General features: G+C 35.1%; 1 protein-coding gene across 1 annotated transcript; it reads left to right on the top strand.

Moving 5' to 3' along the window:
• The first annotated feature begins 10992 nt into the window (after nucleotides 1-10992).
• On the top strand, nucleotides 10993-19164 carry LOC142625031 (glycosyltransferase BC10). The gene is made up of 11 exons (XM_075798764.1): nucleotides 10993-11544; nucleotides 13576-13689; nucleotides 14132-14232; nucleotides 14479-14550; nucleotides 14829-14910; nucleotides 15008-15088; nucleotides 15692-15730; nucleotides 16134-16199; nucleotides 17280-17429; nucleotides 18593-18721; nucleotides 18880-19164. Exons 1-11 carry the CDS (start codon nucleotides 11317-11319, stop codon nucleotides 18928-18930), a joined length of 1113 nt encoding a protein of 370 aa, XP_075654879.1. The 5' UTR covers nucleotides 10993-11316; the 3' UTR covers nucleotides 18931-19164.
• Nucleotides 19165-26067: the final 6903 nt, after the last annotated feature.

The raw sequence follows: 26067 nt of genomic DNA, 5'->3' as shown, positions 1-26067 counted from the left end.
CGGAATATGAGGCCTTCATAGTAGGTTTAGATCTAGCTAAAGCCGCAGGAGCTGCAAACATGGTGATCCATTACGACTCTCAAGTCGTCACTAGTTAGGTAAACGGTGACTATGAATGCAAGGGAGAAAGGATGAAGAAGTATTTGGAGCAAGCGAAGAGAAGGGTAAATGAGCTGCAAGCAAGGGTTGTTCAAATCCCAAGGGGAGAAAATGAGCAAGCCGACCACCTCGCTAAGGCCGCATCAACAGAATACATGATCACTCCTGACAAGGTATTATCCTTTATTCAGCTCTCACCACTAATAGACGTCATCGACGTACAAGAGATAGGATCCAAAAGCAATTGGACCACCAATTTAGCCTTTTACCTGAGAGACGACACCCTGCCTGAAGGGAAGGAAGCTGCAAGGAAGCTAAAGGTCTCGGTATCGCGATTTGTCTTGATAAGGGACGTCTTGTACAAAAGGGGTTTTTCCAAACCATACCTAAGATGCCTAGGACCCGAAGAAGTGGATTATGTCATAAGAGAAGTACACGAAGGGATTTGCGGCAATCATTTAGGGTCAAGGTCGCTGGTGCATAAATTAATCCGGGCTGGATATTACTAGCCAACCATGCAGAAGGACACTCAGACGTATGTCAAAGCCTGCGACAAGTGCCAAAGGTTCAACAGCATTATTAGGCAACCAACAGAAGAGCTAACCCCGATAACCGCTCCATGGCCATTCGTCCAATAGGGACTGGACATCATGGGCCCATTCCCAATAGCAGCGAGGCAGCTGAAGTTCCTAATAGTTGGCATCGACTACTTCACCAAATGGGTAGAAGCTGAAGCCCTGGCCACAATCACCGAGAAGAACGTACGGAGCTTTGTTTGAAGGAACATCATTTGTAGGTACGGAATTCCAAGGGTCTTGATCTCGAACAATGGTAAGCAATCTGACAATGACTCTTTCCGAGACTTCTGCTCACAGTTAGGAATTAAAAACCACTACTCCTCTCCTGCCCATCCCCAAGCCAACGGACAAGTTGAGGTCACAAACCGATCCCTGCTTCGGATAATCAAGACTCGGCTCGAGGGGGCAAAGGGTGTCTGGCCAGATGAACTACCCAGTGTACTATGGGCATACAGGACGATAGTCAGGACTCCTACGAGAGAAACTCCGTTTCGGCTAACATACGGGAGCGAGGCAGTCATCCCAGCTGAGATTGGACTCACGAGCTACAGGGTGGACAATCCCAACAAGGGAGAAATGACGAGGCCATACGACTACACCTTGATCTGGTTGAAGAGGTCAGGGCGACGGCTGAACAGAGACTCACGCAATACCAGGACCTCGTGGCAAAACATTACAACTCCCGAGTCAAACATCAGGATTTCAAAGTTGGAGACCTCGCTTTGAGGAAAGTGATGGGCGCTGCCAGAGATCCCGCACAAGGAAAGCTTGGCCCAAACTAGGAAGGACCCTACAGAATCATGTCATGGCTAAAGAAGGGCACCTACCACCTAGAAACACTCATTGGGCAGAAGCTGCACCACCCATGGAATGCTGAACATCTCAGGAAGTACTACCAGTAGAAGATAGCATGAAGAACACTACTGCTTATGCAGTCATCATAATAAGAGGAGTTTATTCAGAAACGACTGATATATTTATTATGTTAAGGAGATAGTATTATCAAGTTCACAAAGTGGACGACCTTATGATTAAGTCCACAAAGTGGACGAGCCTACTGCTAAGTCCACAAAGTGGACGACCTTATGATTAAGTCCACAAAGTGGACAAGTCTACTACTAATTCCACAAAGTGGACGATTTCGTCATTAAGTCCACAAAGTGGACGAGTCTACTACTAAGTCTACAAAGTGGACGAATTCATCACTAAGTCCACAAAGTGGACAACCTTCTTATTAAGTCCATAAAGTGGACGGGTTCAGTGTAACATCCACTAGGTGGACAAATCCGTTATAAAACCTACAAAATGAATAAATTTATTAGAATCCTTAAAGTGGACGAATAACCAGCCAAGAGAAAGCTGACACCGTTACCCATAAAGCTGACGAGTATATAAAAACGGCTTGAAATAAGTTTATTTGTCAGCTAAGAGAAAGCTGACGCCGTTATTCTTAAGTTGAAAAGGCCTACGACAACGATTTAAAATAAATTATTCCATTAGTTAGCAAAGAGAAAGCTGACGTCGTTGTCCATATGCTGAAGGGCTCGTCACGAGCAAAACAAATAGCTTTGCTAAGTAACTAAAGTAAAAGAGAGAAATATGCCTTGGATATAAAGCAACACATTGAGAGTAACACAAAAATAAGTTTTTTACAAAAGCCCAAAACAACGGGCGTCAAACATTAAAATTTATTTATGTTTTACAAAAATGCTAAAGTTCATGGAATTGGGGGGTCCTGAGACTTCCCGTCATCTTTAGCAATAATAGGCTGAACGCCAGGAATAGAAGGGTCGACGGCATTATGATCATCATCATGAGGATTTGCTGACGGGGTCAAAGAGATAGGCTTGTCCACGGCCGGTTGTGCAAGAACAACGCTATCATACTTCTGGCCCGTCTCGAACTTGTTAGCTTCGTCACTTTCCTCGTTGACGGTGTCGCCCGCAAGAGTCGACGGAATAGGCTTGTCCATAGTAATCTTGGATAAATCCAAGTCAGGGTAAGCAGACTTGACTTGTCTCAAATAGTTCTCAAAACCGTCACCGTAGTAGACGGCATAAGCGTCTATAAAGGACTGTTAGTCCTTAAACTCCGTCACAGCGTCACTCCTAGCCGTTTCCACCTGACTTAGAATGGACTTCAGCTCCTTTTCTACTGTCAGCTTGGCTTCTTCTTCCGACTTCCGCCAGTGACCTTCCTCCTCCAACTTCTCCTTTAGCTTCTTCACCTCCTTACCAAGGATACGGTTCACATCCTTATATTGTGCTTGCCCATCGGCCAAATTCTTGATACACTCATGCAAACGGGTAATCACCCCTCCTTAGCGACACACCTATCTAATAAGGCCTTGATGCGAACCATAGCCTATATTGCCAAAGAGAAAAGACGTCAGGTCATTAAAATTCGTCTGGCATCAAAATAAGAGAAGGCGTACCCGAGTAAGATCAAATAGGCCTAACGCCCCTATCTCGTCCGTTTCTTGCTCGGCACAGGGGTCCATCTCTTCATCTTTTAGAATAAACTCCGTCACCTCCACGTCATAATCCTTATGGGTTAGAAGGCGACAGACGGGTCTCTGGCTGACGGGGCCTGATGACGTCATCAGCCCTTTGCCTGCCCCACAGCCGAGCTTAGGAGGTGATAGCTTCTTGAAGGGTTTATCCCCAGGAGTTATGACCACCTTCTTTCCAGAATGCTCATCCTTCCCGTCGGCCTTCCTCTTAGCTCCTGTCTTGCTAATGATCTTAGGAGCTGACGAAGGCGTTACCTCCCCTTTGGCCTTCTTCTCCTCTTCCTGTAGCAGCAGCCCGTATTCTTTGCTTAGCTGTCTCCATTTCTGCAAAAGACAGTGAAATTTAGGAAGGAAACGACACAAGGGAAGCGACGGAAGAAATCAGGAAGATTCTCACGACGACGGGAATAGGCGTTCAGCTTGTAAGCTTCTTCCATCAGCTCCGAACCACCACAATATAAATATAAAGCATCAAGTGTGATCAGGTCCCGACACTTCCGATTGTCCAATGAGATAGCCGTCACTCAGTGGATGAAGTCCTCTTGTTCAGCGTTAATGCATGGATGAATATTAGCTGAAAGGAAAAGCAGACGGAGTTAGGATTTGAACAAATGAACCAAGTAAAGAAGTAGACGAGATCAACCTGAGTCCCTGACATATGCCCAAGTGTTGTCAAAACCATGAGGCATTGACTCCCACTCCTCCTGACGGCATACCCAGTTCGTCTCCTCTACAAAAAAGTATCTACCCTTCCACTTCCTATTTGAGTCAGGCATATCGAATACCAACTTTAACTCCTTATTCCTTACTGCAAAGTGATATATCCCCTTTAATGAAGAGATATGCTGGGGACGGTAGCACCAGAAAAACTCGTCTAGGGTTAACTGACGGTGTCCACCACTTAGACGACCCCACAGAATCTCGGCACCGATAAATGTTTACAAGGCATTAGGGGCAATCTGGCTGACGGATATTCCCAAAAAATTAGCCAGCTGACGGTGTAATGCCGTCAGCGGTAGCCTTAATCCTATTGCGAACATGGCATCATACATGCCAACATCCGCGGTTTGTCCTGAATAACATCTCTCACCCTCATCGGGGAGTAGGATTGGAATCTCATCCAGTATTTGATAACGGGCACTCAGGTTATTAAAAACGTTGACAGACATTAACGGCAAGAATTCGTTGACGGTCCAACTCGGGGGTAAAATGAAAGGACGGTCGTCCCCGGGGGCCCCTAAGGTGCTTTCTAAGGCCTCTTCACCACCGTCGTCATTACCCCCAGCATCGGCTCCCTTTCTTTTCCCGTTACCTGTCCTTTTACCTTCGTCACGTGCTCCTTCTCCCTCACTCTCATCGCCCTTGTCTTCACCCTCACTCACTTCACCTTCACTACAACTCTCCACTTCCTCGTCAGAAGAATGGGCTGACGTTCCCCCCTCTGACGAACAGGAGAAGCCCTTCTCGGGCTCACGACCTAATTGAAAGACTTCGTCATAACCCGCTCCCTCGCGGATCGACGACTGTTCACTCGTCGCCTCTCTAGACATCTGACTACCTACAAGCGACGAATTCATTCTAAGAACCTAAGACGACGACCTCGCTATAGAAACTAAACTATAAAGACGAAAGTAAAATGAAGAAAAGGAAAAAGAACTTACAAGTGAATCCTTGGCAAGAGACGCTCTTATGAAAAGTGACGGTGCAAAAGGTGACAAACTCGTGAAGACTGACAAGCAAAAGAGATCGAAAAGCGACGCTTTCTCTCTCAGTATCAGCGAAGGATGAAAAGTTGGAAATGAAAGAAGAAGAGAAATATATATAGGCAATGGGGGCACGGAAGACGAAGCGACACGCTCGTCTAGACGCGGAGCCAATCAGTCCGCGCCACGTGCCCTGGCATTTAAAGGTGGCTTGAATTACCACGCATGAATGACCTTCCAACGGCATTAACTCCATAACCTATCAGCTATAGCTGACGAGATCATGGAGTTGGGGGCAGTTGATGAGGATGATTTTAAAATTAGCTCTTAACGCTTCAAAAAGGCGACAGGGATAATTATCTCGTCAGTACTACTCATTAAACCACCTTCCATTAACGTCCGCGGCTTTGCCTCATAGCTGACGGCATTAGGCTAAAGGGAGCAATCTGACGAGATTAAGGCTGAAGGGGGAAAGCTAACGAGATCAAGCTGAAGGTTGTGAGCTGACGACGCTTTCGGGAACAGCAACGTAAGTTGACGGAGGAAAAAGCTGAAGGGGATAAGCAAACCTTCGTCCTTATCCTTGCTTATCCTCCACGCATACGTGTATAAAGAAAGTTCTTGCGCTGCATATTTGACCCTAATTAAAGAGACTTCTATAAGGAAAAGAGCTCTAAGGGATACACAAAATCCACGAGTTACTCTCCTAGAAGGAAAGTAACTCTTGGTCAAGGAGCAGATTTTGGCCCTACACTACTATAAATACCCCAGAACCCTCATGAACGAAGGTACGCATAATTCACCTCAACTCTAGCACTTTAGAGTTGCGAATAAGAGATTTCCTCTAACTTGACCGTCGGAGAGTATTCGGCCGGTACCACATCGGTACTCTTCTTAAGGTCTTCAGCTTTTGTACTGTGCAGGTTCTTCATCGGGAGCACGTGAGGACCATGTGGCTTACTGATGATTTTCGACATCATCAAGTAGTATAATAAATATCATTATTTCTTAAGAGGTGCTACGTTCACAACATTTTCATAACAAATCATAAGTGATAAGTTGTTGTTGATTTTAATTTAAATTCATAACTTAAATTTCCCATAACAACCAATAAGAACCTACTACTTAGGATTTATTGTGAAATTGTTGTGAAAATGTTTGGATAGGGGCATCTAAACCCGACTGAAGCCTGACAAACCGATGAAGCCACATGATGTTGACTTGTATCCCGCCCGATCTAAAACTCTAGTCAGTTGGTTGCATGTCTCCGCCTGTAAGAACCAATTCTGGTCGGTCAAGTGGCGGGTTTCCTTATCCAATACTCAAATCACTCAACCCAATTGATACATAGGAACTTTTGATGAAATTTGGCGAGTTTCAGTAGAATTCAGTGACCTCCACCACAAACCTAATTGGTCGACGTTCACCTGAGCTGAAAACCAACTTGACCTATTGATGTTGGCAGTTGGTTTCGGGTCCCTCCACCTTCCACCCAATGTGAGTGGGATGGGCCTAGGTGAAGCCTAAAATTGACCCAACTCAACCCGTGAACAAGTCTAGTTGTAGACATATTTCTCTTTTTTTTGAGTAATTTAATTTTTACATAGTCCCTTCGACTAATACTTAGCCACCTGGTCAGTCACTCATTATGAAAAAAATTCATTCTTAAAAACACGACCAATCAAAAGGAGTAGATTCTTTCTTGATACAAAGAACCATTGCATCGATACACCGCGTCTAAGAAATAGAATTGATATTGGCAAATTATAATCCAAGAGAACAGAACTTAGCGTTTGTTTGGTATTCGCTTATTTTGCTAAAACTGAAAACCTTTTGCTAAAAATACTGTAGATAAAGATAAAAATTAGCTGAAATAGTACAGTGTGACCTATGAATAGTACTAAAAAGTGCAGTGAAACTCATGAATAACAGCAAAAATAAGCTGCATAGTAAAATAAGTTGGTTTTTTAATTTGGAGCTAAACGCACACCTAATGTGTGTTTGCGTAGCAAATGCGGCAGGCGTTTTGCGTTTTTCCTTAGGTCCCGTGTATTGTTCACGAACCAATAAGTACGGGAAAACGCAAAAGTAACTTTAAAATTGGGTTTCATGGGCACTATTTATTATTTTTTGTTACAATATTTTCAGCAATAAGCGATATCCAAACAAACCCTTAATGTATTCACAAGATCCAGAACTCGAAATCCAGAACTCAGCATAAAAATGGAAATAAGCTAGTCCAGTAGAATATAAATGTAAATGGATTAAAGGTGGTCCAAGCGAATATCAATGTACTAAAAATCACAAATATTTATTTTTAAGATAATAAAATGAAATGAAAGCTTATGTCTTCTCGTTGATTTCTTCTAATATTGACACATATACGCTCATATATTTTCCACATCGTCATTCTAATATTTATTTTTAATTTATTTTAAAGATACAAATAGATCTAAACTATGTTTGTTGAAACTAATCAGAACTCTTTGTTTCTCTGGATAAAGTAACCTAAAACCAACAATTTAATATTAAATTTGATTTGATCTCCTCTAAAAACAATTAAATTAAGTAAGCCCTTTTCTATGAATTCTCTAATTTAAATTTTTATATATTAAAATTCATTAATTAAAATATATAAAATATAAACTTTTTTTTGGGAACGTATTCAAGTATTGAACAGATTAACAATATTTTAAAAAAACTTGATTAAATGTGTTAAATTCCACCTTCATTCTTTCAAGCATTCCAAAATGTACAAAGATTTTCTTCAAATTGGTTTGAAGGAATTTCTTCAAACCCATCACATGGTGATTCATAAAATCATTCATTTGTATTATTTAAAGTTGTCACATATGACTCATTAAATGTGAAGAGTTAATTTACAATATTTTTACAACAAATCCTACATGGTAAGTTGTTTTTGGCTCTAATTTAATTTGTACCAACCATTGAAATTGTTTTTTTGTTCACTAGTAGCAATCAAGTAACAACTTGTCACTTAGAATTTAATTTGAAAATATTGAGGATATAATATTTTTCTTCATTAGAGATGTTATATGATTACAATGGGTTCCAGTTAGCTTAGCTGGTAAAGTTTCTGATAGTTGTATAAGAGATCTGGGATTCAATCTCCGCCTACACCAAAAACTAATTGGTGTCTTGGTCCGATAATAAAGAGTTATTATCAGGAGCGAACGTCGTAGGTTGAAACTCTCTAAAAAAAAAAGTTATATGATTACAAGTATATGTGAATAATTTTATCAACTGTTAGTTTGTTACGTTGTGGGTTAGGGGAATTTTCAAACTAATTTGAAGGTAAAACTTTTTCCTTCCAAAATTGTATCTCGTTGCTATTAGTTGTCTAGTTTCTTTAATTGTTAGTTAGTCTAGATATTTTAAATGGATGGTTACTTTTCATCAATAGGGTAAAATTAGTAATCCACTTTTGAGAAAATTATTGGAAGTTTTTAAAATTATTTATTTTTATTTTAGTTCTAATTTCAATGGACTATATATATTTTTCTTAGAATTCAAAAAGATACAAATTTATCTGAGCATAATTTTGTAACATAAACTATATTAACAAACAAATCAACTGAGTGCCCTATAAAAAAAAAAATCAACTGAGTGTCCCACCAATTTTTTTTTAATTTTTATTTTATTAATATAGAAAAATGTTTTCTTGATGATCATGGTTAATAGACTTGGCCTCATCTAGTAAGATGAATCTTAAACTTGTCTTTCATATCATTATAGCTCAACTGGTAAAGTATTTTGTTCTTGCTCAAATAATTAATTTTTTTTAGGAAGCTCAAATAAGTAACTTGAGCTTGATATCAGTGACAACTACATATATATTGTGGATGCAAATTATTTGCGTTATTTTTTTCCCTTAAACAATTACCTATAATCTACCTCGAACAATTCCTTAATCAAATTCTTGTCTGCTTTTTCTTTTTTTTGGGCGCTCTTATTAGCTAATTAAGGTTGAGTTTTATTATTTATTTATTTATTTAATTTTTTCAGATATATAAAAGTACAACTATACTTTTTTTTTAGTGCAATAGATAAATTAAACTAGAAAGTAATCTGAAACAAACAAACACATCCTTCCCATCAAGAAAAGAAAAAGAAGAAGAAGAAGAAGGAGCCTGAAGAGAGGTAATTTTCATGGAGGAATCTTGGCACCTACAATGGCTTAATGTAAGTCCAAAGATAACATGCAAGTCAACATTGAAGGCGACTGTATTACTGTGTGTGATGAATTAGATTCAATTTTTCTATATCAAAGTGATATTATTATATTAAAAAAAGAGGCAAATTTTTTTTATTTAAATATTGCAAGGTTTTATTATAGTTGTTAAATAATCAGATATCGACGTTGGACAAGACTTAGTTTTCATCATATCCCTTTGATTACACATATTTGAACCTCCTCAGTCAAATTCTATAATTAGTTGGTGAATTGCTTGCATTTAAAAACACCACAGCTGCTTAACATATTGCAATGCATACAAACAAACATACAATAAGCTGAATAAAGAGTACCAACAAAGAATTCATTATTGAAGTCTTAACAACTTCGATTGGTAGTTCTTATGTTTCTCTCAGTCTCTCTATTTCCCAATTATTTAGGTATTTTTATAATTCCATTTTCATGACCAACTATAGACAATATTTAAATATAGAATGCTTCCAATTATGTCTTTTTTATATTTCTCACTACAAAGATGGCCATTAGTCACATTGAACCACCTTAAAAACATTTGAGAGAGAGCATTTTGTTTAAGAACTAAAACTTTCTATCCTTGAAAAGTTTTAGAAGGTATCAATTTTGTCATCCAATCCATTTGTGATTAAACGAAGTTTGAGTTTTTTAGTTACAAATCGAATGAATTTGATGCCTTTTTAACTTGGGGAAAATGCACTTTATCTAGCGTATGGGAATATTATATTGCCCCCATGATCTTTCAAATGTTACACTTTACTGTACTATGTATAAAATTACATGGGTGACACAATTTGAGAATTCAAATGTTACACCTTACTATGCATGAAATTACATGGGTGACACAATTTGAGAATCTTGAGACTTTAATAGCCCCATTAATCGTTCTTGAGGACAAAAGGTGCACATAAATCAACAAAGTTCACACTATTTTAATCTATTATTACTCCCTTCATATATATATATATAAGATATAAATTCTACTCTAATTTAATATAAGTGTATATGTGTGTGAATTTCTCTTGGAGATTTAGATTTTGACATTTGTCCCTTACACTTCACAAATACTTATACTTATGAAGTGACAATTGCGCCAAGAGTGCATAGTAGTCACATGTTTGTGTGTGTTTTGTCCTAAAGAGTGATTAATTGGGTATTTAAGGTCTTAGTATTCTTCCAAAAAAAAAAAAAGTCTTTAGTATTTGTAATTTTCTTCATACATGCACGTTATGCGTGTAATTCCATAAATAATAACTAAAAGACCAACTTTTTCATGTTACTTCAATGCACAAAAAGGTTAAGTGCACCATTGGAGAACTTAAAGAGATAGGTGAACTTACATTAAGTGTAAGGAGTAAGGTATTTTTTCTCCTTTAAAATTCTTCTAAAATTTAAAAAGTACTGTGATAATTTTGTCGTGTTTCTAAAAAAAAATTACTTTTTACTTTTTTGCTGAGAAAGAAAATTACTTTTTAAATTTCAAAAATAAAAATAATTATCATTTTCGACCAAATAAAATTGCCGGTTTATCTTAAAAAAAGAAAAGAAAAAAAGTAGATATTTCGAGCTTTGTTTTTTCATCTTGACAAAAAGTATATTTTCACCAAAACAAAACAAAAAACATTTATATGAGAATTTGATCCCCTACCTCACACTCAACTACTAAAAAAAAAAACACTTTATGTGACACATAACTTAAAAAAGAGTTCAGAAAAGAAAAAGGAATCTGACATTCTGACTTGCCAAGCAAGGCCAACTCAGTCTCTGTCAGTCCACTACTATAGTAAATAGAAACTCCACTTTCAATTTCCAAAGCTCCAACGCTCACTCTCTTTTATATATATATATATATATAAGTCTCCTCTACAGTCTTCTCCACTCTTCTTCATTTCAATTAAATTCAATTCCCATTCTTCCCCAATTCCCACGCCAATTCCATTTCCACGAGAATCTCAATTCTCCACCGCCTTTTCTCTCTCTCTCTCTCTCTCTCTCTCTCTCTCTCTCTCTCATCCTTTTTCACGAAATCCAAATTTACGCACCTCGAGTCATCGAACTCCGCCAATTCTCTCGCAAATGGATCCAATCGATGAGTCTTCGTCAGAAAGACGATGAATATTTCGAGCTTCAGCTTCTCCACAATTGAGCGAAACCACCGCGAGGCTCTGCTAGATAGATAGATAGATAGATAGATAGATGAAGCGAAAGGCTACGCAGCAGCAGAAATCGCAGTACAAATGGAGGAGGAAGCTATTCGCGGTGATTCTCTTAGGGTTTTGCTTCGGAACTTTGGTGATGATGATGCAGAGCCAGTACAGTCGGATTATGATGCTCGGCCCGAGGCTCCAGAAGCCGAAGATCGCCTTCTTGTTCATCGCCAGGAATCGGCTTCCTCTTGAAATAGTTTGGGACTCATTCTTTCGTGTATGTTTTCTTTTACTCTTAAGCTTTCATGGTTCTTCACTTTTTTCCCCCAATGATTTAGCTATAGTTACTGTTTGATTAAATAATTTGATTTCCAATTTTCCATGCATAGTAGATAAGTATTTTATTAGATACATTTGTTTGCAATTTCGTCAACAACGTGATGTAATATCTGCTACTTGCTAAGCATTTGTGGTTTTTCCTAATTATTACCGATTGTGACTGTTTGATTAATTCAAATACCATGTTTATATATATAATAATAAATGAGTGATTTCCTAATTAAGCTGATTTTTTATTTGTTTTTTGGGGATGAACCAAGTTTCTATCAGAATAGCACTGTATTTATGTTTTTGATATTGTTAGGCATAGTATATTATCAATAATAGTAATTAGATTTTAATTTTATGAACGAGAGGATAAGAATTTATGGTTTAACCTAATTATTATGGACGGTGAGTGTTTGGTTAATTTAATTTCCCTATTGCTTTGTTTACTTAATTATTAATTTTTGAGTATGAACTAAGTAGCTTTTGAAAAATATAGCACTATGTCTATGTTTTAATAAGAATAATGGTAAAATTATATTCAAATGAGTATAATAGTAATTAGATTGTTTCTTTGTAATTTTAGAATTTTCCATTTATTGTGTACTTTTCAACAACCAAAAAAAAAAAACCATCTAATGTGTAACTTCATCGATGACAATATACACTGCATTCTAAGCATCTATGGTTTTTTGTAATATAACTTATAATATAACTTATAGCAACTGTTTAATAAATACTAGCCTCATCAAACACATCACACTCACTCCGCACCTGCAATGAGGCTATTTTATTTATTTATTTTGAGTTTAATGTAATTTTTCAATTTGAATTTATGTATTATTATTGAGGTCACACAGGAAGGAATTTTTAAGAAACTAAAATTTAGGATTTGAAATGGAGTAAACAGTGTGTGCTAGTTTTTAGGAAAAATGTATCAAACATGCGTGAGATATATTTAAATAGAGTGTCCTAATTTTTAGGAAAAAAGTTTCTTGGGTAGGTTTTTTTTTTTTTTTTTTTTTTTTTCGTTTTTGAATTTTGTTGAATTACAATTTTAACCCCATTTTTTATTTTTTAAGAATAAGGATTATCTAATTAGATTAGGAGTATTTTTGATATTTTTTGAAGCCATAACTAACTTTCTATATCATCTTAATATATAGAGATAATTTCCATATTGGTTCATGTGACATTTTGTTTATATATGAGCAATTTTTCTTCTACTTCATTTAATTTAGTTACTTATTTATTATTTTTGGGGATAATCAACTGGCTATTTTTTGTTTTGTTCCTTGCAAGTATAGTATCATGCATATGCTTGTTTTTTTTAGGAAAATATAATGACAATAATGAAGACTAGATAGATTGTCTGTAATTTCATAATTTGGAATATAATTTGTATATGTTTTGTAAATTTTTACAAAAAGTTGAGAGTGCAGTTACGTACCTTTGAATATGTTGTATTGCATCTTTATTGAAAATGAGTTCGGGTACCAGTTCAAATCTTCCATTCCTCCAGCCCTTGGGGTCAAAACTTACTTATCTATAAAAAAAAGTTGGAGTATCAATTTGCAACTTCTATCTTCTTAAAATATTTGATTTTCACTGTACCCGCTTCTTCAAAAGCTTACAATTGACTGGTTCAAAAGGGTGAATAAAATTAGCATAGATACTAATTTAATTTATCGGATCAATTCATGTTGACAACACTTGTATTTTGCAGGTTACTTTTTATCTCCCTTTTGATCATTTTGATAATGGGTTAGGGGGTCATTGTGGGATGTTTCACTATGGGCAGACATGTCCCTGCATCTCCTAATTAACTAATTATATAAGATAGATACAATAGTTTCTACGGTATTTGATAATATTGAAACTCTGTATTTTTTTTTTTTGTGTGGAATTTTATAAAAGCACTTGTAAATACGAGCTATATGATGTCTTCCATTTTTACTAAAGAATGAATTATCTTGTTGTGCAGGGAGGGGAGAATAAATTTTCAATTTCTGTTCACTCTAGGCCTGGGTTTCTGTTCAACAAGGCAACAACAAGATCGGTCTATTTTTTGAATCGTCAAGTTAACGATAGCATACAGGTTCTCATTCCTCCTGTGGAATCTTATATAGAAACTACATGCCAGTTACTTGGATATCTCAGCATAATATGTTTTTGGAAGCAGTTTAATTTTTTTTTTTTGTCATGGTGTTTGTGCATGTACATACATATATAACTTGTATGTGTGTGCGCGTGAGAATGCATGATGTATATATAATGCTCCATTGCTGCAACTCCCTACTTATACATGTTTGGTTAATTTGCCAGATCTATGTTGCATAGATCATTAACATAGTGATAACATTCCTATAGTGCCCAAAGTAAAATTAATTACAGTGTAGCTTACCTGTGGATTTTAATCAGTGTACTTTATGCATTCCTGTTGGCTTGGTTCATAAGGTAAAAGTTGTGATCAAATGTAAATTTTTACTTTGCTATTTTCATTGGCATGACAATATTTAGTTCATGTTATCATATACCAGGTAGACTGGGGTGAAGCCAGCATGATTGAGGCAGAGCGTAGATTACTTAAGCATGCACTTGATGATCCTTATAATGAACGCTTTGTGTTTCTCTCAGACAGGTGACAATTGATCTTCATAATTACTGCTTGAGTATATGCTCTGCATTTCTGTGTCTTTGAGTTGGAACTTTCTTACTGTGATTATTTAGATGCTTCATTATGCATGCATTTAATTGGTTAGGAGGTGGTTGTCTAGTTAAGGAGCAAAGTCCATTGTTTATTATCAAACAATAATGTATATTTTTTCTTTTATTTTTTTGTGATTTTTTTGTCTAACAATATTTCAGTTACTTGATCTCTTTTCAGCTGCATACCTCTATACAACTTCAGCTACACCTATGACTATATCATGTCCACATCAACTAGTTTTGTAGACAGGTCAGTGGTCCAGTCCTTAAACAAGTGTGTGCATCTCTCCTCCCCCTCACACACACACACACCCACACACGCAAACACAGATACAAATTATGTTTGGGTTTATGTATGTATTTCCTCTGTGGACGAATGTCTTTGATCTCCTTTTTCTTCCATACCCTTGCTGAGGTAGGATGATTCAAGCTTTTATTAAGATATGCTTGGTGCATTATCAGATCTATGCACATTTCGTATTGGTCACCTTTACTAATGTGTTTTTGACAATTAAATGGTGGAAGCAGCTTTGCTGATACTAAAGAGGGTCGCTACAATCCAAAAATGGATCCTGTTATTCCAGTTCATAACTGGAGGAAAGGATCTCAGGTAAGAATTTTACATATTGGATTTATTGCTTCTGGTGTTCAATAAAAATTCTAGAAATAGACTGTCTGACTCATGTCTTTGCTTCATCTTCTTGCAGTGGGTTGTTCTGACCAGAAAGCATGCAGAGGTTGTTGTGAAAGACATTACTATATTTCCCAGGTTTCAAGAGTATTGCAAGGCAAGTTGTCTTCATTATGATTTGTGGCTATATCCACTATATAAATGTGAAGAGATAATCTTCTTTTTTAAAAAAAAAAAATTTATAAGTGAGAAAGATGTATATTGAAAAAACACTACTTTATGCAAAAAGGGCACAAAGCAGACTGAAGAGATCATCTTTATTATCAGCTAGAAAAATCATAGGTGCTTAAACTTCATATTGTCCCTATTTTGCTATTGTAGTGTAGATATTTAAGAACTTTGGTGACATGTTGACATTTGAAAATTTGGCACAATGTACATATGTTCCCTTATAAAAATAAATTTATTTTGAAATTCACCTGCGTGAACATCTAGATGTTGAAAATGAAGTGTAATGTTAGGCATGCAAGAGCAAAACCAAGCTACTTTACTGGGAAGACATGCTCGGCTGCTCTCAATGATTAATATATTTCTTAGTGCATACGGTTTTAATTTCTGATTGTGTACTCTTCATAGCTTTCACTATTTGAGACATGTTTGTATTACAATTTTTTCTCATCATTATGAAGTCCTACATTTTTCAAGTTTCCTTGTCGAGGATTCTGTAATTTTACCCGTTCTATATTTTGAAATAATGCAGAGGAGATCACTACCTGAGTTTTGGCGAGATCATCCCCTTGTAAGTTACTTTTCTTTATTCAGTTTTCTTTTGAAACATTATTTAGTTATCCATCGGCTTTCCCAGCACTGGATCTTTACCAGCTTTCTAAGAAAGTATTTTTGGTAGCCATACATTGATGTTCTGACGTATGAAATGTATTTGCACACATGCAGTACTGTAATTTATTTCCAGAATCTGATCTTGAGGTCAAATACTAATTTAATTAATAAGAGTTACCCACCAATGAGATCTAGCTCAAATGGCACCTCCTCTCCCCATAATAAAGGGTGGAGGGTAAGGCTGGGTGATCAAAACTCATGGGTTGCTTGTGTAGACTTACCAATCAGAGAGAGAGAGAGAGACTCAGGAAGATGTTTGAATTAGATAAAGTTTATTTATTTCTTTTACCTTTCATGTGCAGCCAACTGATGCATCCAAGGAGCATAATTGTATACCAGATGAACACTATGTTCAGACATTACTGGCTGTAAGATAAATTCTTATCCAATTATTCGGACCCTTGTCTATGTCAATTAAGATTTTGACTTATCTTTAGAGATGGATGAACCCCTTTTAGATTATGACAACAGCATTTTCAACAGTCTTAATTCTTTCTTAAAGACATTTTGAAAAAAAAAAAAAATCAGAAGATAGTTTTCCATCTTATTCTGGGCTTAGTGCTTTCAAAATTTCAAGTCACCGTTGGCTCTTAGTTTCTGTTATATGTGAAATTTGCTAGTGGTGTTTTCTCATAATAAAATAATAAATTAGCACCAAGAAGATTTAATAATTTATAATTATTTTGTTGATGCAAAATGTTGGCAACCTCAATGGACATATCTTAGTTAATTATGAATTATTTGGTGGAATAACACATTGGCAACCTTATTGGAGGTATTTTTTGCTTTCTGGTTCTCTGCACACCTGGCAGTAGATATAAGTTGTCAGAAAGCAGAAGATGAAGTCAAATGCAAAGCTAATAAACTGGGAGGCTTCCGGTTCTTCTTAACTAGAGATGTTGGTTGATATTATATTGTGCTGATGTTCTGCTTCATAATATTTATGACATGCTGACATAGATACTTAACATATGTCAAAATTGGGTATGGCATCTAAAGTCAAACAAGATATTGAAATAGAACCAATAATAGCAAGCCTTCAAACCTGTTTTAAAATGTGGTTTGCAAACTGTCTTTCTGATTCTTAAACTATATACTTGAACAAAAACATGCTTATTGAGAAGGCATTTGTAGCAGGATTTAGGATGAAATTTGAAATGAAGCTTAATACTTAAATAATAGGACTCCATTCAAAAGTAACATCCACGGATTATATTTTCATTCACAAGAGGTTTCAGCTCCCCCACGCCTCCCCCCCCCCCCTATTTTTTCTCTAAGTAAGGGCAGCCTTTTAAAATCTTCTTGTAGATTCTTGCATTCCGTGTTTCACTGCATAAGATTTTAATTACAAATATGGAAAGTGGAGTCTGAGAAGCTAAGAATGTAGTGTCAATATAACAACCTGATTTATAATTGACGTTCTAAGACCATTGTCTTTCACATTTCAGCAAGAAGGCTTTGAGGGAGAAATCACACGAAGATCACTGACACATAGTTCATGGGATCTCTCATCCTCCAAAGACCATGAACGTCGTGGATGGCATCCTGTAACTTACAAATTTTCAGATGCTACTCCTACGCTTATCCAATCTATAAAGGTATTGCTGCTGTCTTTGCAAGCCATCCTTTGAGCACTAATTAATAGTTGTAGGTTGCATCCCTTATATCTATCTCATGGATGTGTTAATGTATTAGATAAAAGTCTCTTGAAAACAATCTGCTAGCAAGAAAACTTACCTTAGAAACGGCTTTGTTGCATACTATTATACCTCAGGTTTTGTTTTTTGGCTAGTAGCAATATTATACTTAGTTGCTAATGAGCTCAAGCACAACTGGCACCTTTTCCTCTTTTAAGCTCTAGGTGGAGAGTTAGGTCGTGGATTCAAGATCCATCTGGTGCGTGTGTAAATTACCAATGTTAAAAGAATTATACTTAGTTGATTGAAATGGTTCTCCAAAATTAAGGAAAATCAACTTAATTCTCTTGGGGTGCATATCGGAAATCAAATTGTTGGCATGTTTGTCACATCTCTCATGCAAGGCAAATACAATTTTCATGATGTTAGAATGTTTACAAATACATCTTGAAAATGGTGTGCTAACTTATTCATAATTTAACACTTTTCACTGTGCCATCCAGTGATAGCAAGAATCTAATTTTCCTTGAATATTTTCTGAAACCAGTGTAATTATGAGGACTTATCTTCCCCTAAATTAACTAGAGCTTTCATATGTGGTTGAACCTGCAAAATGGTTTGACTATGGGAGGGTTAAATAAAATTAAAAATAAATAAATAAAGAAAGGAAGGGAGAGGAGGACTCACTGTTTAGTGCTCAGCTATTTAATGTTTCAGACTAACAGAAGTCAACTACTGGAATACTAAGATTTCCATTTGTGTGGGATGTTCATCGGAAAACTTGCAGTAAATTATTTTATGGTAATTAGCAGGAAATATTCGAAGGACAAAAGAATGACTTCCCGTTTTAATTTTGTCATTCATGGAAAATTATGTTTGCATTGAACATCTGTTTAGCACTATGTATGCTATATACACAATCTCTAATGTAAAGCAAAAGAAACTTAGAATAAAATTAATTTCGTATTTCATGTCCCATTCAAGTTTAACACTAGCTTGAGATATTACATTAGAATCTATGAGGCATGCAAATTATTTGGTTTCAATTAAAATAGCCTTTACATTATCTGTTCTTATGAAATGAGGGATCAGGAGCATAATAAAAAATTTGATGACCTTTGTAGGACATAGATAATATCTATTATGAGACTGAGTACCGAAGAGAATGGTGCACTAGCAAGGGTAAACCATCCACATGCTTTCTTTTTGCTAGAAAATTCACTCGGCCAGCAGCATTCCGGCTTCTTAATATGGTTGGTTTCATATCTTCACGTGTGATATTGAGGAGGTTTTTATTTTTTATTATTTTTAAAGGTTTCCATAAGCTGTTTAGCTTCCATTTTTTTTCCTGCAATTTAGGCAGAAGTCCCCATCCATTTATTTAACGTGTTTCACTTTTTTTGTTGGACAGTCTGTTTTGGGACCTTTCAATGAAGCAACAAGTAAGTCCAGTCTATGGTAAGTAGATACCTATTGTAAGTTTATTGTAGTTAAAAGTTACTAGTCTTGATCCATACGAAAAGTGTCATGTAATCAGCATCGGAAAATAAAGGAGAAAGCTGTAAATTGTAGAGGCAAATGAAGAATAGAGAGTGAATGAGCGTGTGAAAACCAAAACGCAAGCTATGGTGTGTATATTATCTTATTAGGAATATACGTCAAATGAAAAGGAAAGAGTTGAATTTTCATTGCTCCATTTTGGTTTCTATACTATTATTACCTGATTACCAAACCTTTGCCCCGTCATCCCTCCCTCATTCGTAGTTCACATTCCTCAACAAGTTCAAACTGTTTAAGACTAAGTCAGAACTGACCCTGCAAAGTATCCCGAAGTTGTACTGCTTGCTCATTCTTTCCTTGACCCAGCAAGAAGTTTAAACATGGCAGAAGGCTAAGCATGGCCCATTTGTATCAACGTTAATTGGAGGCTGAAACACATTATGGGCTTGTCCGAGACCAACCCATCCTAATGGCTTGAGTGATGTGTTGGAGATGTAGACTGGATCAGGCGTCAATATCTAATGAAAATTGAATATGGGTCCTCTTACCAATAAAAAATTATTAAAAAAAAAAAAAAAAAAAAGGTTTAAGTTGTTATCTCATGTTCAACATATATGTCAACCGTGGATCCCGATCCTCTAAAATTCTTCTTATGGTAACTCGACTAGAGTGTTTAAAAATGTATCCATTCATCTTAAAATAAACGGGTTAGATTTTTACTTCATATTTGATATTTTAAGTAGATGCAAAATCATAAGTTAATGTTTTCTTAAATATTAAATATTGATAACGTGATAAAATCTAATCCATTTCACAATGACTGGATAAAGTTCTAAGAACTCTATGGTGGATTTATCTTGTCAATGCTAGAAGAACTTAATCTGTTAATGCCCTCCCTCCCCTCCTCCTTTTGAATATATAAACCCTCTAATAAGTAGAAACCAAAATAATTATGGTTACAACTTAGCAGGGGCGGAACTATTTATATTTTTTTGGGGGGCTAACCCTATTTTTATAGGCTATATCTTAAAAAAGGTTCAATAGTTATAAGTGAAATAAAGGATTTTTTTTTTTTTTTTTTTTTTTTTAAGTTGGGGGGCCATGGCTCCCCACCCTTGGCTTGAGTTCCACCACTGCAACTTAGTATTTAACTAAAAATTAGAAAAAAAAGAAGGAAAAAAAAAAAAAAGGAAGAAGAAGAACTCTAATAAGTAGAAACCAAATAAACTTGAAATCCTGATGGTAATTGGACAAATCTCACAACGGAATTGATTGGGGCGGATTAAGAAAATAGCACGAATTTGAAGAAGGGGGGTTTTAATTGGGAAATGAGAAAATAAATTTGGGGAAGACAAGCAATGATCTAAACTATGTTTTGATTAGAAATGATGTGGGTTTTGATCATTTCTTGCAGTCATCAAAAGGGTTTTAAAAAGTGTTTTGATCGGGAAGCGAATGGGTGGTTTTAGTTTGGAAAAACATAAAAACTAAGCACGGAAAAAGAATAAACATTATTGTCTTTTCTTCCATTAAGATTTAAGAGAGATAGTCAACATCGTCTAAAAGCCCTATATTCGGCCGAAAAATGTGTCATTTCAACCACGTGGTTAGTTCCATTTCTTTTTAAATAAAACATTATGATTAGTTAATTTTTAATATATATATATATATATATATATATATATAAATTTAAATGGTGTCGTTTAAATAGACTAATAACATAAATGACAACTATTTTGACAAAGTGAGGATTAAATTGATAAAAACTAAATTTTATAATTTAATGTGACAACTGAAGTAAAAGTTAATTGAAATCGAAATCGAAATTGAAATTGTAGGGGTGTTGGGGGTAGGAGTTTGGGTATATTGCAAGTTGCAACTTTTGAGTCCAAAATTAGTAGTTTAAGTGGGGCTCCGATTTTTATTTTTTTATTTTTTTTGTATGGGACCCGGATTTGTTTTGACTAATAAGACAAGTATGAAACGACACAATAAAGCCCTAGTCTTGTCTATCACTAAAATTTAAACTAATTAAAAGTCATTACTGACCCATGGATTCATGTTAAGCAAACATTGGCACAAGACCCATCAATTAAGGACTTTAAAAAAAAATCCATGACGCGTATAAACTAGGAACCGACACCCAATCTAACGGTCTAAATGACTGACCGACTGTTTTCTTTCTTAGCACTCATCGGCACCGCAAAAAAGTAGTATTTTCTTATCCAATATTATTATTTACTATGAATAAATATATGCATGCATGAGTGGCACAACATGGGAAAGGCATGTGCTCCCCCTCCCCCAAATAATTCTCGACCCAAAAGAGCGGTTGTTGGTGTGTTGAATCACATTCACATGACATGATGAGTCTTCTAACTGCATCGTTCACCTTTGGGAGGTGATTGCTAGTCGTAGTCCAACGCGCAATTGTGTCTTTTGTAATGTTTGTCGTTTTTCTACTTTTGATTCTGGACATTGAACCTTACCATGTAATATTAAGAAATAATTAATTAATAATATACTTACCTTAGATTAATTCCACATGCTCCCTTAAAAATAAAAAAATAAAAATTAATTTGACATGCCATTTTCATTATTAACCAGTTAGTTTCTCTTCGTATTTTCAACGAAAGTATCTAAGATTCAAATTCTCTCACTCTCTGTAATTATTAATGAATTATTGTAAAGTAAAATAAAAAGATTTTTTATGGTACATTTAATTTTTTTAATATATACACAAATTTTATTATATGATACGTATCGCGTATCTTACGCTATTAACAACTATAATTTAAAATTAGTTAATCACTGTCTTTCCAAAATTAAAATGTTTTGTTTAAACTTTAGAGGTTCCCTCTTCACTCATTATACTTATAGGACATTATGGCTGATGTGATTGTGTTTGTGATTGTATGCAGCCATATCATGTTTTCCAAAACCAGCAATGGTGCCCCTGTCTCCATGTCTGTTGTTTTGATTTGATAATTAGCTACTCCGGCCATCTTAACACAAAAATTTTAACATTTTGCTACCAAGTCGTATCAAAATCTAGAAAAATATTGAGGCCTAAGCCTAACTTCAGTGAAATTTTACTTTTTGGTAAGCACAATGGAATCATACAGACCTAACATACATAATCTTTGGCCATTAAATCATTCCCCAAGTAAAACGCTATTTTTATTCTCTCTTTTTTTTTTGAGCAAAAACTCTATTTTTACCGGTACAATTGAATCATACATACCAAATACACACTGTAAGGACACAATTCAAATTCCCAAACTATGACTGGAGGGAGATGAGCTTGAAAGGCCTTTCTTTACAATAAATTTGTAGAGGATGGGTTTGTAATCTAGATTTCAAGGATGGTTTAGACAATAAAGGAAAGAACGGGCTTTGGGCCCAATGGGACAAATTAAAGAGTTGTTTGCAAAAGTAAGACTGAGAATTCCTCCTCGGACGAAATCCGAGGATAGTTTATAATAGTATTTCCTTAAGTTTGGATACAAATATTGATTATCATATACTATTGGCTCTTTTTCTTCCTGAAAAAGCCTCTCATTTCCTCGTATGTCTTCCCTTCTATTTATACTCATTTCATTCTCTTCATCATCTTCCACTTCATGGTTACAATCCTGATTCCGGATACTTGTCCCATCCATTCTTCCCTAAAGCCCGCTGGGGTTAGGGACCAAGTTCCAAGCTTCATGCTCAGGTCCCATCCTTCCATCTATGCAGTCAGCGTATCAATTACAGAGCTTTTAATGTATGGGCGGTGGTAGCAGCTTTACTTTAAATATTCCACCGCTCTTTCTATTATCCTCCTCGTGTACTATGAATTCCCGTAGTCGTAGGATTCTTTATAACATAACCCGAGGACACTAAACTTCTCATCCTATCTCATCCTATAACCCGAGGACAAATCTACTCCTCGGACGTAATTGGACATTTAGATACTCCAAGATCATTTTGATGTCTTCAGATTTGGGTTTCTAGCCCAAAAGACTTCGTTGGGCCATCCTTGATAAATTACTGGGCCCAATACCCCTACACACACATTATCGTGGGCCATTAATTCTTAAGAAATGTTGGGACACAAATTTTATTAAAATATTTTTGCAACTTGTTATAGTGATAAATCGTGATTAATACAACATTATTTTGATATAAATCTACCATTATAATTACTTTTATTATACATCAACTACAATATACCACTAAATCAATAATAGATCTACTTTTTTTAAGTTGGTTAACTTATGTCAAAATCTTAAATATAAATAATAACCTCTCTCTCTCTCTCTCTCTCTCTATATATATATATATATATATATATATATATATGTGTGTGTGGTTGCCATACGTTATTTTATATCTAACAATAAAATTTACGTCAAAATAGTCCTTACATTGCTCAAAATAAAGAAAAACATAGTATCCATTCTCCAATGCAAAATAACAAGCAGGTGAGGGACTGAGGGGGTTTCAAAAAAAGACTTCTATTAAGAATAAATAAATTTACCTTTTGAGAACATATACATTGAATTATATATAGCAATAAGAAGAAAAAATACGATACATTAGTCATCTTTATATATAATTAAGAACAAAGTTTTTTTGAAAACTAGTTTGGAGAGAAACCCTTCAACTTCTTATATATCTTTATATTGAGTGTGAATTTTGAAAATCTAACCATTAATTGGATTACATTTTCTTATTATATCATTTATGCTTGCAAAATTTAAAGAAAATAAAAAATCAGTTGTTATATCATCAAATAAATATTAAAATTTCATGTTCTTGTAATCTAAAATTGTGTATAAAAAAAAAGTTTATTGATTGAATAGTAAATCACATTTGATTTGAACAAAATTTGTGTGTATATTAATAACATAAGGAACATGAAATTCAATGATTAAATTTTCAAAATTCACACCCAAAAAAGAAATATATAAGAGGTTTGAAGAATTTTTTACCAAATTAGTTGGAGGTAAACTTTGTTTTATAATTAAAGCCAAAGCATAGAAAAAATCCAATTAGATTCTAAATTGAATTTCAATTGTTGTCTAATTTTGCGTCATGAATCCAATCTAAGTTTTAAATAAATTTTTTTTAAGTGAGTTAATATTGTGCAAAAGATGAGGAGTTTAATATGAATAAACCATAAAAGAAACCTAATAAAGAAAAAAAAAGTAAACTCAAGTGTATATAAAAATAATAAAATAATAAAAAAGAGAGTAAAACTCATTTATGACTTAAAAAATGTATAACTTTTACACAAAGTATAATATATGTGTGTAATTATGACTATTTTCAATTATACCGTGTATATGCACAAATTATACACTAATTTATAGAATAGCCAAATGAAAGGTGTATTTTAAAAAGTTAAAAGAGCTTTTGCACTCTCCCTCTTGCCTCTTCACCCAGAAACAATTGTATTAAAATTCTATTATCTTTTATTTTATCATTATAGTATTCTTATTGTTAATTCTTCCTTGACAAAATTTCAACATTGAGATTATGTACAAAGCATGAGAAATTATCTTATAAAACGGCTTCTTTCTTACAATATGTACATATGTTTCTCAGTTTCTTACAAAATATAAAGCTCATATGTTGTGACTTTTAAGTTTTACTCTAAGGGTCTGTTCGGTTGGAGGAGTGAAAAATTGGGAGGATGGAAAATTGTGGGAGGATGGAAAATATTTAGTTTTTCCTCTTGTGTGTCCGGTTGGAGGGGTGGAAAAGTGAGAGGATGGAAAATGTAATTTATATAAATTGACTATTATATCCTTGTTACATACTATGTAAGAAATAGATTTATTTATACTCGTTACATAATATAAAATTTATCACATCATATATATAAATTTATATTATTATTTTTATTATTATAATGTAAAAATTAGATTAGGTCACGTTGAAAAAAAATGTTCAACTAATGTTAAAAAAAAAAACAACATTCAATAACGTTGAAGAAGAAAAAAAAAAAAAAAAAAAAAAAATTTCGGTAACGTTGAAAAAAAAGAAAAAAGAAGAAGAAGAGAAGCATCAAAAAGCCCCCATCCCAAAGTTTTCTCCCACCATTTTCCTTCCAATTTGGGAGGAAAATATTTGTGGGCTTGGGAGAAAAATTTTCCTCCCGATTTTTCATCTTTTTTTTGTTTTCTCTTCAAATGAACAGTAAAAAATATCTATTTTCTTCTCTTTATTTTTTATCTTCATTATTTTCACTCCAAACTACCGCACGGGCCTAAGAGAGTACTTTCAAGAGACTGAAATAGTGAAATTCTCTCTCTCTCTCTCTTTCACTTCTCCCACAAACGCGTAATTCACCTAATCGCAGCACACACTTAACCACAGTTTGGTCTAACTACCATACGTGGCAGCTTCTTATTGGCCAATGTGGTAGTTGAGTTATTTTGGTAGTTGGAGCAAACCGTTTTTATAGTTTGTAAAACATTTTCAGTTTTGTGTTGGTTGGGAGTCAGTAAAACGTTTGAAAATTTCAGTACGACATGGGTGACTACTGGTACTGGGTCTACAATATTGATTTCTTTCACTAGTAGTGTCCACATGGCACACTCACAGTGTTACACGTACCACCTTATCTAATTTTTTTATAGGTCGGTGGGTGAGGGTGCCTGAGAGGTGTACACGTGGCATGGTCGGCTCGCAACTGCCGAGGAGTGGACCAATTCTTAATGCAACTTGGGACACAGTGATCCGAGAAAATGATAAAGAAATAAAAAAACGAACACAAACTTGTCAGTTGTCGCTGTGTTAGTGGTTGGAGTTTTTAACCAAAGTCCGCACTCTTTTTAAGGCCCACCAAAAAAAAAATTACCCACACGCTTTGAATAAAATTTTATTTTATTTTATTTATTTTTTCAATCCTCCAAGCTACTTTGACATTAAGGACCATATGAAAAAATAAATAAAAATTTCTGTTCTTGCCAATGTGGGGATGACTTGCACATTGCATTTTGCATATTCTTGTTCAAAAAAATCTACACCTATGAATTAGTGGGCATTTTGGTATTTGGATTTTGGACCATTTCATAGATGCCTTCTGATAATAACTAGTTTGGAATTA

Source organism: Castanea sativa, chromosome 1 (genome assembly GCF_040712315.1).
Source record: "Castanea sativa cultivar Marrone di Chiusa Pesio chromosome 1, ASM4071231v1".
Classification (NCBI taxonomy): Eukaryota; Viridiplantae; Streptophyta; class Magnoliopsida; order Fagales; family Fagaceae; genus Castanea; species Castanea sativa.
The sequence above is the reverse complement of the archived record's forward strand: the minus strand, read 5'-3'. Positions and strand labels throughout refer to the sequence as shown.